Source organism: Peromyscus eremicus, chromosome 7 (genome assembly GCF_949786415.1).
Source record: "Peromyscus eremicus chromosome 7, PerEre_H2_v1, whole genome shotgun sequence".
Lineage (NCBI taxonomy): Eukaryota > Metazoa > Chordata > Mammalia > Rodentia > Cricetidae > Peromyscus > Peromyscus eremicus.
In genome coordinates this window covers 112923965-112938909 of record NC_081422.1, presented here as the reverse complement: position 1 = coordinate 112938909, position 14945 = coordinate 112923965, and the positions used below count along the sequence as shown (strand labels likewise).

Here is a 14945-nt window from a genome sequence, read left to right as displayed (position 1 = left end):
GGGGGGGGGGTAATCACAGCACTTTAATTTAGAAAATGTGATCACAGTATGGGGACAAGTGGGGATTGGGCCATCCGGTCTGGTCCTCTCAGCTGAACCATAGTCAGCAGATTACTCTTGAGCACAGGACAAGGTCTGTTTCTGTGGGACAGTGTCCTCATGAATGATGGGTATGTTGGGCAAAGTAAATGTGTGCTATCTGATTCCAGTGGCAGTCATTTCACTCAGGGTCCATCTTTGTAATGATTAAGTGTCACAGTCACCCTGGTGGTGGCCTATGCTGGTTAGCCCTAGAGACCTGTCGTGCAGGGCGTGGTTGACACCATTGCCTGAAAGGAGATCCCTCATCCAAGGAGCTGCTCCAGCCCCATAGCCTGTGTCCCTGCTTAGCAGCCCTGAGCCAGACTGATGTCCAAGCTGGGGCAGGGGCTCAGGGTGGCGGAGCCTCAGAACTCGTGGGGCATCACATATCTCTCATCGTGAGAGCCTCGGCCCCGCAGCCGCAGGGTGCAAGGCTTCTCACTCAGCACACCTTCCACTATCATCGTGGACTCGTACAGCAGGCTGCTCCTGGGGAAGGGGAAGTGGGGTTAGGCAGTGCCAGCCAGTGCCCAGGCCCCATGGGTGGTGCCCCAGAGGCAGGAAGCAGCTCTTACCTAGGATTGAAGAACACCTGAAGGGGAATGGAGACTGGGGGGGCATTGGTGGGTCGGGCCTCCAGCAGCCCACTGCCTGGGGAGACCCCAAAGGCATCATCCTCCCTAGCCGGTTCCTCTGGTCCTACATTGAGAAGAAAGGAGGCCACAGGCTGTCCAGATGTTGTCCCCAGACTAGACCAGCCTCTCAGGTGTCACTCTGGTCCTTCCAGCAACCCAGGACAGGGTAACCGGGAACTGGAGGACTGGCAGACTCCAGGACTGTCGGGTGCCACCAGCCCAAGGGAGCCAGTCTACACGGACGGGACCCCGCAGTCTTTCTTAGAGGTCTTGCTCAGTCCCATCAAGGAGCAGCAGCATGGGGCAGGATGACAACATACCCATCAGCGCCGTCCAGTAGCTCAGGCAGTCACTGAGGTTCATCAGGTAGACCTCCCGGGTGTGCTGCTGGTTCACGAAGCAGGTCCCGAAGTCCACCCAGCTGGTGGAGAGCTGCAGCATTGGCACGGCCACGACAGCCCTCAGGGGGACCTCCTGGGGGCCCGAGCCCGCGACTCAGTGAGGGATGACCATCCTTGCCCACTGGGGTAGTGCTCTGAACTGGGGTCCTGGGACACAGGGAAACCCACCACCCCCGAGTACTGACACTTCTGAACATGCCACCCAAGCCAGAGGGGCAGGTGGAATTCTGCAGGGCCGGAAGGACACCCTCGGCTTCTCTGCCAGCCTCCCTCCTAGGGAGCTCATGCTGTGCTCCCAGTTGATAGGTCAGTCAGCCATCCACCCCTCCAAGACCTCTATCACCTTCCTTGTCTCCCTCCTCCTTTGGGGTCCAAGGCACACCCCTCAACCCATTAGACCCTGAGCCAAGTGGCTTGGGGCCCCTCAGAAGTCCAGGAATCACTCAGGCACTACCATGGTCCACTTCTCTTTGGCCCCAGCTGCTGCCAGGTCCCAGGCTGCAGGGCCCCACTACCCTGCTCTGCTTCTGGTCTCTCTGGCTTCTCATAAGGTCTGTCCTTTAGCTCCCTACTTGCACCCCCAGCTAGGCCCCTCTGACTCTCAGCTCCACACTGACTGGTGTGTGATCTGCTCAGTGGTGCTCAAAGCCCTACAGGAGTGAAGCAGAGTCCCTCACAGCTTCTTCAGGTGCCCACTGTCCCCACCAATGAGGCCATACCCTAGGTCTCTCTATGTAATTTCCGTTTTCTCTTGATTAAACAGGAAACAGGCTTTACCTGCCACCTCCTCCAGGGAGCACCCCAAATCTCCCCCTCCAGTCCCTCACTCTTGGGCCAGGGTGCCATCTTCCTCCCCAGGGGGCGGAAACGGCAGGAGGGAGCCTAGAACGTGCCTGAACAGTCTGGTTGGTGAAGCCCAGGAGCAGGTTCCCTGTGAACACCATCTGTTTCTCCCCCTTCTTATTCTGCTGAATGTCCACTCCAGGCAGCATCTGGTCTGCTGGGAGCTTCTGGTAGGACAGCAGTTCCAGGGAGAGTGAGAAGGACACATCCACCTGAGCAGACGTGGACACAGGTCACCCCAGGTTCCTGAAGGCAGGCAGCCTGCTGGTCTTGTCAGGTCCTGTTCAGCCCCTAGCTTATGGGGCCTGTGGAGCACAGAGTGTCCCAGTTGCCCAGCACACAGCTCAGCAGTACCCCCATGTGCAACATGTGGTCCCCAAGCCCTGCACTGGCCTGCTGTGTGCCCAGCACCTAGTCAGCACAGAAGACAGCCTTCCTTGTCCTTGGGAGTCTCCTGGAGAGGATAGAGCAAGGAACCTGCCCTTCTCACTTAGGGTGACCTGGCCAAGGAAAGACTGTTTTTATCCTGAGGACATGAGGGGCCAGTTAGGATCTGAAATGAGACATCCTAGGCAGTTTTTCCTTCCACGGAGCCTCTGGCTGCTGTGGGGTGCTGTGGAGTAATTCTCTTGGACACTGTAAAGATTTGTCACTCCAACTGGTTTAATGAAACACTGATTGGCTGGTGGCTGTGCAGGAAGTGAGGCGGGAAAGTCAAACTGAGAATGATTGGAAGGAGGAGGCACAAGTCTCCAGGCAGATGCAGTGGAAGCAAGATGAGAATGCTGTACTGAGAAAAGGTACCAAGTAAGAGCTAGTTAGTAATAAGCCTGAGCTACCAGCCAAGCATTTATAAGTAATATTAAGCTTCTGAGTCAATTATTTGGGAAGCGACTGCTGGGTATTTGGGAGTTGCTGGCAGGACAGAGACCTCCTCTGGCTACAGTGGGGAGTTGGGCTGTGGAACGTGAGTGGGCTGAGAACAGCAGACCAGAGACTGGAACTCATGCCAAACAGCGTGGGGCTTGGGCTCTTAGCCCTCAAGACAGCTCCATGGTAGCTCATCAGAATCAGTATTTGCTACTAGTATTCCTGGACCTCAGCTCTGAGTGTCACAAGGAAAGCTCTGACTGAAGGTGGTCTGGGAGCTTGTACTTGTCCCAAGCATTCTAAAGGCTGGTTTTCCCTGGCTTGGAAACCACCATCTAGGGCCAAGATGAGAAAGGCGGGCAGCAGTGCCAAGTCAGAGGTCATCCTGGGGAGGAGTTCAGAGCTTTGGCTGGTGAGGGTGGTTGCCAGGATAAAATGCCACCACATGGAGAAGACATCACATGGGACATGACATGATAGTGGTGAGTTCAAATTTACAGGGTGTGTTTAGATCTAGAACTAAAAGAGTTCAAGTCAGGAGCCAGATGCCCAGGTGCCACCCAACTGCACCCACAGAGGAAGGTGCAAGGCCACTATGTGGTATTTCCTTCTTTTCTGGGAGCATCTGGGTCACCCCTGAGTCTCCTGGGGAGCTCTAGTGGGGACGGACCCTCCCTTGCCCTTAGCTCTCTCAGCAGGGAGCCCAGGCAGAGCGGTCAGGAGAGCGCTCTTGCCGTCTGCAGCGTGGGCTCTGGCTCCTCCACCTCCACAAGCAAGGTCCGGGAAGTCCTGCAGGGCAACACATGCAGGCTGTCACGGCAGACAGTGAAGGCACAGCTGCATGTGTGTGGCTGCTCAGTGAGATCCTGGAGGAGCCGGACGAGCTGACCCAAGATGTGCAGGAGTAAGACAGGCACTGAGCTGGAGCTCTACAGACCATCAACAGAAGGGGTGAGGGGCTGCAAGGAGGGGAGGAAGAGGGCCTTGCAAGGCAGGAGGGAAGGTGGGAGATGGTGGGGCTGCGTTTTTTTGCTGTCCATCCTGGACAAGCCTGTGCTTACCCAGGGAGCCACTATTTAAAGGGTGGCTCACATGCCCTATGTCTGCAAAGCCTGGGTCCCATGCCCATTTCAGGTACCTCAACCAAGGAAGCAGAAGTTCACAGTTACCATCAAGGCCCTGACATTCCAGGGCCATCCCACCTTTGAAAATCCAGGCTCCTCCACACCCTATGCTCTGAGTGATTTACGTTCTTGGCAGTCCAACTGCGGGTGGCCCCAAGCCAAAGCATTAAACCTTGAGCCAGGGCTGGAGAGATGGCTCAGAGGTTAAGAGCACTGACTGCTCTTCCAGAGGTCCTGAGTTCAATTCCCAGCACCTACATGGTGGCTCACAACCATCTGTAATGAGATCTAGCACCCTCTTCTGTATACATAATAAATAAATAAATCTTTAAAAAAAAAAAACACCTTGAGCCAAAGGGCACATGAGAAGGGATGGAGCATGGTATGAAGTGGGGGTGCCCGCCAGGCCATCAGTGGTGGTACATAGGGATACACAGTGGAGGGTCTGGATGTGTTTCTGGGATGCATGTGGCTATTGCTGTAGGTCTGTGCAGAGGGACTATGTATGTTGAAAGGGACATGTCTGGGGCATGGACCGATGACGGTCCATTTGTACCTGGTACCCAGATGTGAGCAGGATACGTATATGTGTTGCCTGCAGAGGTGGGGAGAGAGATGGCGCACCCCTGCACTGACCAAAATGTTCTCCTGTGGGCGGAGTATCAGCTGCTGGCCTGAGGAGGCTATCTCCTCTTCACAGTGCTGATGACAGTCTCTGTTGTCCCACCTGGCCCCACCTTGAGAAATGAAGAAGGGCTTGGAGACCAGGACCCGGAAGTAGTGCAGGATCTCCGTGGTGTTGATCAGCTTCAGATGACGGGTGGTAGGCCAGTCACTCAGCACCTGGGGCCATGGGGGGAGGAGGGGCACGGTGCATCCTTCCCACTCCTCGGGGAAAGAGACTCAAGACTTGAAAGGGCCTGTGCCTCAGAGGGACCCACAGGCACATGGGAGGTCCAAGTCCTTTGACTTGGTTGGGGGTCAGCATACTTACCCCACAGCAGGGATTTTTCGGGATGAGGTCACTGGCCTGGCACCGGAATTCCAAGTAGCCACTGCTGTCCAGCTGGGCATTCAGCCTGCACAGTGACAGGCATGCTCAGGCAGCCAGGATCTGGGTCCTCCAGCGTCACCTCCCTGTCCCCGCTTTCTCCTCCTCCCTTCTATTCCTGTCCTTTGGCTCTGAGAACCCCACCAGTGAAGTGAGGTTCCTCTCTCAAAGGGATGGGGAAGGGGGAGGGAGGTCCAGTTGACTCACTGCGCAAGTCTTATGTGGCCGTTCATCTCCAGTCTCAGGGGGCCCACAGCAAAGTCCTGAAGGCGACGCATTCGGCCCGGAATCTCTCTGTCTGTCTGCAGAGCCCAGTCCATCAGAGATTACTGGTGGTCCCAGGGCTGAGCAGGCAGTGTGACTCCCAGGGGAGAGGAGGTGGCCATGGCACCCTCGCCCCAGCTGGGAAGGCTCACCTCCTTGTCCAAGCTCATGAAGCCCAGGGTATAGCCAGTGCATTCCACCTTGTGTAGGATGTCAAGACCCAGCACCATGGGAGTGAAGGAAATGTAGATGGTACTGTTGCCTCCAGCTGGGATGACCTAGCAGGGATGCAGCAGCCTCAGCCCTGCCCCATGTTCACTGGCAGGCCAGGGCAGCTCCACCAATGAGCACCTACCCCTGCCTACTTACCACCTGCTTGGGGCTGATGTGGTACATGCTGGAGGGCGCTCCCTCATGCCCCTGCAGGATGACTGAGATGATCTGTTCTTCAGTCCTGGTACCACTACTGCAGTTACCCTGTTACCAACGAGACCCTGCCACTCATGTGGGCTCAACTGGCCCGGGCCACATCTCACATGCCCTGGACTCTGGCTCACCGATGAGGGGACTGCATGGCTAGACGCAGACATATTGGAGGGACTTGGGGACTGTGGTGAGCTGCCCCCAGAGGGGCACACGAGCTCATTCCCAGCTTGGTCCCGCAGTGGGAAGGGTGGCCCATAAAACACAAGTAGCTCCAGCAATCTGTCCTCCTTTTCTTCTGGGACGTAGGTCTCCCAGTCTAGGCGGATGTCTGGGGAAAGCATGGAGGGGAAAAGAGAGTGGGTGGCCTTCTCCTGGCCTCCACCTCCCTCTTCTCCCACACTCACGGTAGAGGGAGACCTCACTATTTTTATAATGCCACACGTTTAGAAAGTAGTTCTTGGTGATGGGAAGATGGCTCTGCTGGTCAAGTGTTTGCTGTGTGAACTGGTTAGTTTCTGTCAACTTGTCCCAGACTAGAGGTGCTTGGGAAGAGGAATCCCCAGTTGAGAAATCGCCTCTGTCAGTCTGGCCTATGGGCATGTCTGTGGGGAATTTTCTTGGTTAATGACTGATGTGGGAGGGCCCAGCCCACTATGGGCAAGGTCACCCCTGGGCAGGTGGTCCTGGGTTGTATAAGAACCCAAGCTGAATAAGCCAAGAGGAGCAAGCCTGCAAGAAGCACTCCTCCACACTCTCTGTCTGCTTCAGTTCCTGCCTCCAGGTCCCTGCCTTGAGTTCTGCCCTGCCTTTCCTTGATGGTGGCCTGTAAACTGGAAGGTGAAATAAACCCTCTCCTTCCTGAGTTGATTTTTCTTTTCATGGGGTTTTGTCACCGCAGCAGAGAGCAAACTGGGACACACTGCACACATGGGACTCGAGTCTGGACCAAGAACCACATGAAAAGCTGGGTGTGGAAGCACACGCTTGAAATCCCAGCTCTGAGGGGACAGAGATGGGCCTGGGGGCTGTGGAGCCAGTCCAGGCTACCTGCTGAGTCCTGGGACAGTCACAGACCCCTTATCAAGCAGTGAAGTGGACGGCACCTGAGGAGCAACATCTACGGCCGTCTTCTGGCTTCTCCACAGGTGAGCACACTCGTGTGAGCACACTCGTGTGAGCACACCTGAACATATATGCACTCATACACATAAATGAGCCCATGCAACAGACACATACAGGAGCACAAGCAGGTCTCCCCAGGCTTCGGCACCTAGCTCAGTTACCCGAAGCCCTCACGGTTGGTCACAAGACCAGTGGTCATGTCCAAACCCCTGACGAGGCTCTCCTTGCTTCCCACAGCTTCCTGTCTCTGGTTTCTCTCTGATGGCTGGCTCTCCAAGTCCCACACGTTGCACCTTCTCCACACGTGTCCATCATTCCCGGTCTGTTTTCATTTCCTCTCCTTCATAGCTATCTTCCCAGGAACTCCCTACCTCCCTTTGTACCCCCATCCTTCTACCCCTGAGGCAAAGCCGCACTCTGGATGAACCACCTGCATCATCCCTCTAGATAGCACTGGTTAGGTCCTCCAAGCTGAAGAGAGTGCACCCCATTGCTCCCCGAATCTGGGCTGCCTCACTGCCTTCTTCCCTGCTCTCTCCTCTGACGCCCCCTATGAGTCCCACCATGCCCTGTGGTGGCTTCACTTCACCTGCCAGAAGTGCGGCCCAGACGGTACCTGTCTGCATCCTGCTCCCCCCTAGCCGTGACCACCAAGTGCAGGGCCCTCTGCCTCTGCCTGTCCTTGCACGCCACCTAGCTGCTTCCTAACTGCACTAGAGCTGGTTAAGACTTCTCCCACCATGCAGTTTCCCTCAGCCGCGTCACCTCCTTGGCTGTGCCACAAATCCTCTGCACAGCAGGATACCGGGACCAATTATCCAGTGACCTCCTCGGTGTCAATTAGCATGGACTTTCTGGATCTCCAGTGTCTCTGGTCCTGGCACTGAGGAATGCCTCAGGACCCACCCAAAGCTCTCCGTCTTGTATCGCCTGTCCACCTGCTGTGTGCTTTTTCTCAAGTCACAATGACCTCCTGAACAATGTGCAGAGATCTTGAGTGGTGAGGAAGGAAACCGTGAGGGAGAAGGGAATCCAAAGAGTAAGTCGGGGAAGAGCTGGGCTCGTGACACAGGCCTGTGATCCCTACCCAGTTCAGGGCTTTCCTGAGTGAGTTCAAGAGCAGCCTCGGCAACTTAGTGGGACCTTGTCTCTAGCATGAGTGACATTCAGTTGACTCCCTTCAACTGCAGAACTAACCAAAGGAAAAAAAGTCCCACAGACAAGGTCATCTGAGGATTGTCAAAAGCTTAGCCTCCTGTTGTTTACCAAAGCCACATGTCACAGGAGAGGACAGACTCCTAAATTGTCCTCTGCCCCCCCACGCCTCCTGTCACACATGACCCTTCACACACACACACACACACACACACACACACATAAATATATTTAATTTTAAAACTTAAAAACAAAAACAAGCCGGGCGGTGGTGGCGCACGCCTTTAATCCTAGCACTCGGGAGGCAGAGCCAGGCGGATCTCTGTGAGTTCGAGGCCAGCCTGGGCTACCAAGTGAGTTCCAGGAAAGGCGCAAAGCTACACAGAGAAACCCTGTCTCGAAAAACCAAAAAAAAAAACAAAAACAAAAACAAAAACAAAAACAAATCATATCAAAGTGATAGCAGGTTAGTGACACTCATGTGACCCAGGCCAACCGTGTTCACACAAAGCGAGGGGTCTCCAGAGCATGACAGCATTAAACTAAAGGGGCCAGAGAGGAAAAACGGAAGAAGGGGATGAGAGAAGGCTCCAGCATGTGTGCAGAAGAGCCAGTACTAACGAGAGCCCCCTCAGTACCTGCCCTGATCTAGGCTGAAGAGTATCAATTGAATCTACGCACACCGTGCTCAGTCCATTCACTCTATTGTTCTAAGTCAGTTCTCATTCTTAGCCCTCTCCTGCCTGACTCCTTACATTTCTCCCCAAGACTCCTTGCAATCTTGAGAAAAGTTCCAAAATCCTCAAAGTCATAGCTCATTCCTAGAGTAGATGATAAGGAACAGAGACATTACCATGGTAACCCAAGGTTCCAAGAACCCAAGGTTCTCAGGACCAGAGCGAGGGGGCGCAGTGCTCTGAGACATAGCTTTTTACCAGCAGACTTGGCAAGAGAAGAATTGGCAGGCTTTCCTTAGGGTGTTTTGTGTTAGTAACCTTGGTGAGATACCTATAACTCTGACCTTGGGCATAACTGTAAAGTTTTACACTTATGATCTATTTACAAAGGCCTTTAGTCTAGTTTGAACTTGCTCTGAGGTAAAAATGAGCTAAATGCATGCAGTTTGTGTTAGACTGAGGAGAGATTATTATTTTCTGTGTTAGTCTGAGCAAAAGGAACAAATTGGGCTTTAAGCGTCTACAGTCTCATGGAACAATGGATCTGGCTATGAAGCATCTCCTAGTATATTTCTATATATCAAAATTATACAGCTAAATGAAAAGTCATCTTCCTGACCACCCACAAATATATGTGCCCATAAGACTGAGATTTAGTCATGAGATTACACATATACATTTTATGAAACTACATGCTAATGGGGAGACATCATAGCTGCTATTGCACAAGAAGTTTACAGCAAGAAACAGCCAATTCGTTCAAAAGACAATAACTCCAACACACCTTGAATGATGGCTTAGTCCTTTACCAGAACCCTTGGTTCTGATAGGTTGACCTTTTGAACACTAGTTGTCACCTGCTGTATACTCCCATGGCCTTTTGCTACCAGCAGCTCTCAATACAGTACTCAAGTGCATCTAATGACAGAGCAGCTAAAAAAACAACCCAAATCTATCGGAAGTACGGGGGACCTGATTTCAGGACACGGTGACAGTGGAGCTGGTGATACACCCTTCAGAACAGCGGGATCCCACGAGGACAGGTCCACAGCCCTGCTTCTCACCGTGGCTGTGCCTTCCTTAGAGTGGCCCGGAGTTTAAAACCTCTGGTTTCTGAGTTGTCCCCAACTCTCCCTTAAGTCACCACATGCACCCCTACCAAGTGTCCCCCAGAAGGAAGTACAGAGGCTCCTTGAAGGCCCCCAGCACCTGGCCACACTGCCATCAGGATGGAAGCCCCCGGGGCACAAACCCCTTTCTCCTGTTCTCTCAGTATCCCCACCCCGAGGGTGCACCTGTTGTGTAACTCAAGTATTGCTGGCCGAAGGACTGAGGAAAGAGGCCCCTGGAAGTGTCTGTCCCCAGGCACAGTGACCCTGGTGACACAAAGTGAAGCAAGGATGAGTCCTGTCCTCAAGGATGGAAGTCCCTCCCTCTCACTTCAGCCTGAATTCACACAATCACATCTCTACTTCGGACCTCTGCATCTGTCTCAAGAGCCACAGGCCACTTGGCCTCCTGGGTCCTGTTTGTAGCTGACAGTTCTTTCAAGGCCATCTCCTCTCCCTGCCAGACACATCATCCTGACCATCACGAGCAACTTACCACAGGGACTGGAGTTATACAGACGGAGGTTTCTGATGACTGTGTCTCCTCCAGAGATCTGGGTCCCAAACCTGGAGGGAGAGAACAGCCTGAGCCAGCACACTCAGTATAAACTGTGCAACCTTGGGGAGCAGGAGCCCTGGGTGGGCCTCGGGCCAGAGTGGTATCAGCTACCTGTCCTTGTCTCAGTAACACCAAGACCCAGGGCTGCAGAGTGTTAGCTGACATTCTGCCTGGGCTCATCAGATGGACCTGATGTCAGCCCTAGGGTCTGGAACTGCCTTGGATCACTCTCTGTCCACCCACCCACCCCAAGCCCCAGAGACACACAAGGGTTAGCCTTGTCCCCCGAGGTTTCTCTTCCCCAAGACAGCCCCACCCTAGAGCCTCCATGTGGGTGGCTCAGGTGGTCCTGAGCCAGCTGGAGAACCAGGAGCCAGCACAGACAACCCGGACTAACAGCCAGAGGGCTCTGGGGTCATCAGGGGTCAGAGACCAGGGCTCAAGCTGGGTACCTGATGATAGGCTCCTTTTGGAATGGGGCCACACTGTAGCATGTATTCCTCAGGGAGCTGATGGGGCAGCCCACCACGGCCATATACACTGGGATGACAGTTATTGGCAGGTCCCCCACCTGCAAACACACCAGCTCTTTGTCAATGAGGGCCACTGCATTTCTTTCTTCCTTTCTTTTTTCTTTAAGATTTATTTATTATGCATACAGTGCTCTGTATGTATGCCTGCAGGCCAGAAGAGGGCACCAGATCTCATCATAGATGGTTGTGAGCCACCATGGGGTTGCTGGGAATTGAACTCTGGAAGAGCAGCCAGTGCTCTTAACCCCTGAGCCATCTCTCCAGCCCGCCACTAAATTTCTTTTAGGCAAAGCTCCCACTTGTCCAACCAGCCCAGAGTCCCCAGACTTGGCTCCTGTTGAGCCCAGCCTCACTCATCGGCCAGTTCCTAACCCAGACACCCCCAGCCTGGGCTGCCCTCCCTTCCTTCCTTCACAGCCCACTACCCTCCACTGACCTACCGGCTGCGGGGCCTCTGGCCTCCTGCGGCCCCTTTGTTCAGATATCTTTTAGTTTGTTAAAGACTGTGTGTGTGTGCATGTGTGTACACAAGTGTATCTGTGTGTATGTATGTACATGTGTGTTCATGTGTGTGTATGTGTGTGCATGTGTATGTGTGTGTGTGCATTGTGTGTATGAGTGTGTGTATGTGAGTGTATGTGTATGTATGTATGTGTATGTATGTGTGTGCATGTGTGTGTGTGCATGTGTGTGTGTGTGTGTGTGTGCATGTGTGTGTGTGTGTGTGTGTGTGTGTGTGTGTGTGTGTGTGTAGGCTGCCTAGCAAATGATCAAATGTAGAAAGCTGGATAAGAGTGTGGTGCTGGGAAGCTGTTACTGTTTTCTCTTGACTCCATGCTGTTCTCTCCAGCCCTCTCCTGGCCTCCTCATGGTGGCCCTAGCCCTGTGTATCACAGAAATCCAGAAGGTTCTGCCACACAAGAGGACTCTGCTGGGAGCATCTCGGTCTTGACCCCAGAAGCTGCAGCAGATGTGAGTGACCAGCCCCTGGCAGCAGCGGCATGTGGAAGAGCTGAGGACCACAGCTGGCAGAGAGGAGCCGAGGAGCCCTGTGCCTACATGCACGTCCTTACCATGCAGAGGAGGTCATCCCAGTACTCGCCCCACATGTTGGCACAGGCTGTGATGTCAATACTCAGCTGCTGGTAGGCTCCCAGCATGCCCTGGGAGATGTGGGGCATGAAAGCAGCTCCTTTCTTGTGAGATAACATGCTCTCCAAAAAGTCTGGGGAGAACAGGACAAGGAGGGTCAGGGCCCTGGGTTGAGGGTGAGGGCTAAATCCTCGGGAGTTGGCAACGCTTGGCCCTGGTGGAGCCTTTGCATGGCCTCCATCCCGTCAGGAAGCCAGCTGAGACGGGCCCTGCTTGGCCAGCCTCTTGTTCCTCCTCTGAGGTCAAGCCCTCCCTTGTGAGCGGCCACCAGCCCCAAAACAAAACCACGTCCGATGCCGACTCCGCCATGTTGGGGATGTCACTGAGGAATACGCTGAGAGGGGTGAGTCTCTGGTCCCCGTTTCCCTCCCTGGCGAGTGCTGGCACCCAAATGTGGCATCACATCTTCAGATGGGCATGTAAAGCCCAACCCTGGCCATGGCTTGGGCCCAACACTCCCCATGTTGGCGGCTCTTACCCAGCTGTTGTTTCTTGGCCAAGTGCTCTTGGACGTGTGCTGTCTTTAGCAGAGCTGGGGGCATGTCAGGGCTTCACAGAGACAGGAAACAGCATGGGAGCAGTCAGTCCTTCCCACAACCTGAGCCGCAGCCCCGTGGTAGAAACATCTGGACAGGTGCTCATGGGAAGGTAGCCTGCTCCTCTCAAGGGAAGCTCATTGGGCCCCTCTTCACCACTTTATAAATTTCTGTTAAATTTAAAATTCTACCATCCAACGCAACTCTGGCTGCAGGCTACCCCTAAAGTAACAGAAATTGCCTCCCAGGAAATCCACAGAATGATCTCTGAGCCAGAGATCTGTTATCCCAGAGGCAAACCCAGCTCTGGGTCCCCAGATCTTGGGCACCCTTTGCCACAGGCTCCACTCTCCCCAGCTGCTCCCTGTCTGGCATCAGGATGCAGGGACATGCTGGAGCAGAGCTAATGGTTTAGACGGCTCTCCCTCCCTCACTTCACTACACCGTTCAGCGCAGGCCCATGAGCAGGTGTCCAGGACAAGCCCGATTTCTAAGCCCGTACCCCACACCTCTGCCCCCGGTTCCTCTGTCTAAGAACCTCTCCCTCATTTACCCAACTTTCCTACCTGGTGTCAGAAGCCCTCCACATTCAAGGCCAAGCTGAGAAGGATTCAAAAGCCTGGCCTCTCCCACAGGTCAACTTGGGGTCCCCAAGGTGGGCTGTAAGAACTATCTCCTCTGTGTGTTTACCTACATCTATCTGCGAACCACAGACTCGCCCTCCCACACGGATCAGACTCTATCCTTCCAAGGGGAAAAAAAATGTCCCAATGAGGAGAACCCATCTGACCTCGTGCCCACTGGGAAATGCCCCAGGAAGAGATTGAGACTTACAGGCTGGTCCTTTTGTTCAGACTGTCCTGGGAGCTCCCAAAGTACTCAAACTTGAGGGTAAAAGGGGTCTGTATCGGGGAGCAATTCGTCAGGATGAGCTGGCGAGTCACACGGGTCCTCAGTGGCACTTTCGAGCCAAAGTCCAAGCGGAGCTCCTCCGGATGGCCTGGCCACTGTGTCCTGCTGACAGCATTGCCCCATGCCATGGGCACTATGTCATCTGCTACTCTTGTTCCATTGAGCCACCCTGGGTGGGGTGGGGGAGTAGGCCTGAAACCCAGCTTCATATGGACTTCCTCCTCATGGAATGCCAGACCTGAGGCCCAACCTTCTTGCCCATCCACAATGCCAGAGGAGTACCCTACAGCACAAACTGCCCGGTGGGGTCAGAATGGTATGGTTCCAAGTTTCTGGGCCTCGTGTGGGGAAACCCACCGAGGATCCCCTGCCCTCTCCTGCCTGCTTCACAGTGTGTACAGAAACGCCACACAGCATGGAGTGGAAGAGGTGGTTTGTGCGGGGACAGCGAGGGCCTGCGACAACCTGGTAGCCTTCTCTCCGCTGCAGGAATTTGCTCAGGAGGAGAGGGGACCAGGACCATTGTGCAATGCCGGCCCTTCATGTGGCTTCCCCTACCCCGGACTCACTTTTCATCAGAGTCCTCTACAGAGATGGTGATGGTCACTCGCAGTCCCAGAGGCTTCCCAGAGATGCCCAGGGCCAGTGGCTTCTCCATGCCAGACACATCACAAGGGAGAGCCAAATCGGTCAGCTTCTCCTGCAAGAAGTTGATCCACAGGTCAGTTTTGGCACCAGGACCTCAGAAGATGAGGCCAGACAGTCTTCCACTACCATGAGTAACAACATGAAGACCTTGGCTTCTCTCTGAAGAAAGGCCTCCAGTGATGCAGTGAGCCATCCTGCCAGCTCAGACAAGGCCCTTAGAGGCTGACCCTCCCTCTAGGTTCATGGATATATGTGTCGGCCCTACATATCTGTATATATCCACAGGAAGGTATAATGGTCAATCTTTGTTGTCAATTTGATGGGATTTAATATCACCATAGAAACAGATGTTTGGCGTGCCTGTGACGGAGGCGGGTTTAGCTGGTGGGAAGACCCGTCCTAAACGTGGGCATCCCATTCTGTGGATGAAAGCCCTAGACTGACTACAAAGAAGTGAGCTGAGTGGCAGCATTCATCTCTTTCTGCTTCCTGTTGGCGGACACCATGTGACCAGCCGCCCCATACGCCGGCAGCCCTGGCTTCCCCACCGTGATGCCCTGTAGCCTCAAACTATGAGCAAAGTAAAACTTTCCTTCCTTAGGTTGCCTTTGTTACACAAGGAAAAAGCAACTGATCCAGGAGACTCCTCAAGCCACTTCCCGGGAGCAGTCACATTCTAAATGGGCAGCAGGAAGCTGTTCCAGGCCAGACCTGGGCCTATCTGCCTGGCACCCAGGCACCCGGGTACCCAGGCTCAGGTGTGTGAGAAAGCTCATTGGCCCCATGTGTGTCATCAAGGAGTTAGGAGCTGGGCCTGTAAGTCTCTGAAAGCTGGCTTCTGACCTCC

The 14945-nt window shown here is 54.1% G+C and overlaps 1 protein-coding gene across 4 annotated transcripts in view; it reads right to left on the bottom strand.

The window, feature by feature from the left end:
- Position 1: 1 nt before the first annotated feature.
- The window catches only part of Dlec1 (DLEC1 cilia and flagella associated protein), a 49920-nt gene continuing 34976 nt past the window's right edge, over positions 2-14945 (bottom strand). For 2 of the 4 annotated variants that reach the window (XM_059268870.1, XM_059268871.1), the window contains exons 22-37: positions 14020-14150; positions 13373-13555; positions 12481-12551; positions 11924-12075; positions 10770-10888; positions 10255-10325; positions 5827-6023; positions 5639-5746; positions 5422-5547; positions 5213-5307; positions 4949-5033; positions 4591-4797; positions 2011-2172; positions 1037-1190; positions 657-780; positions 2-570 (exon numbers count right to left, since the gene is read on the bottom strand). In XM_059268870.1, coding sequence (XP_059124853.1) covers positions 447-570; positions 657-780; positions 1037-1190; positions 2011-2172; positions 4591-4797; positions 4949-5033; positions 5213-5307; positions 5422-5547; positions 5639-5746; positions 5827-6023; positions 10255-10325; positions 10770-10888; positions 11924-12075; positions 12481-12551; positions 13373-13555; positions 14020-14150 — 2109 coding nt within the window. In that variant the 3' untranslated portion in view covers positions 2-446. The remainder of the gene's footprint in view (positions 571-656; positions 781-1036; positions 1191-2010; positions 2173-4590; positions 4798-4948; positions 5034-5212; positions 5308-5421; positions 5548-5638; positions 5747-5826; positions 6024-10254; positions 10326-10769; positions 10889-11923; positions 12076-12480; positions 12552-13372; positions 13556-14019; positions 14151-14945) is intronic. The other 2 variants (XM_059268872.1, XM_059268873.1) reach the window with 1 other exon arrangement.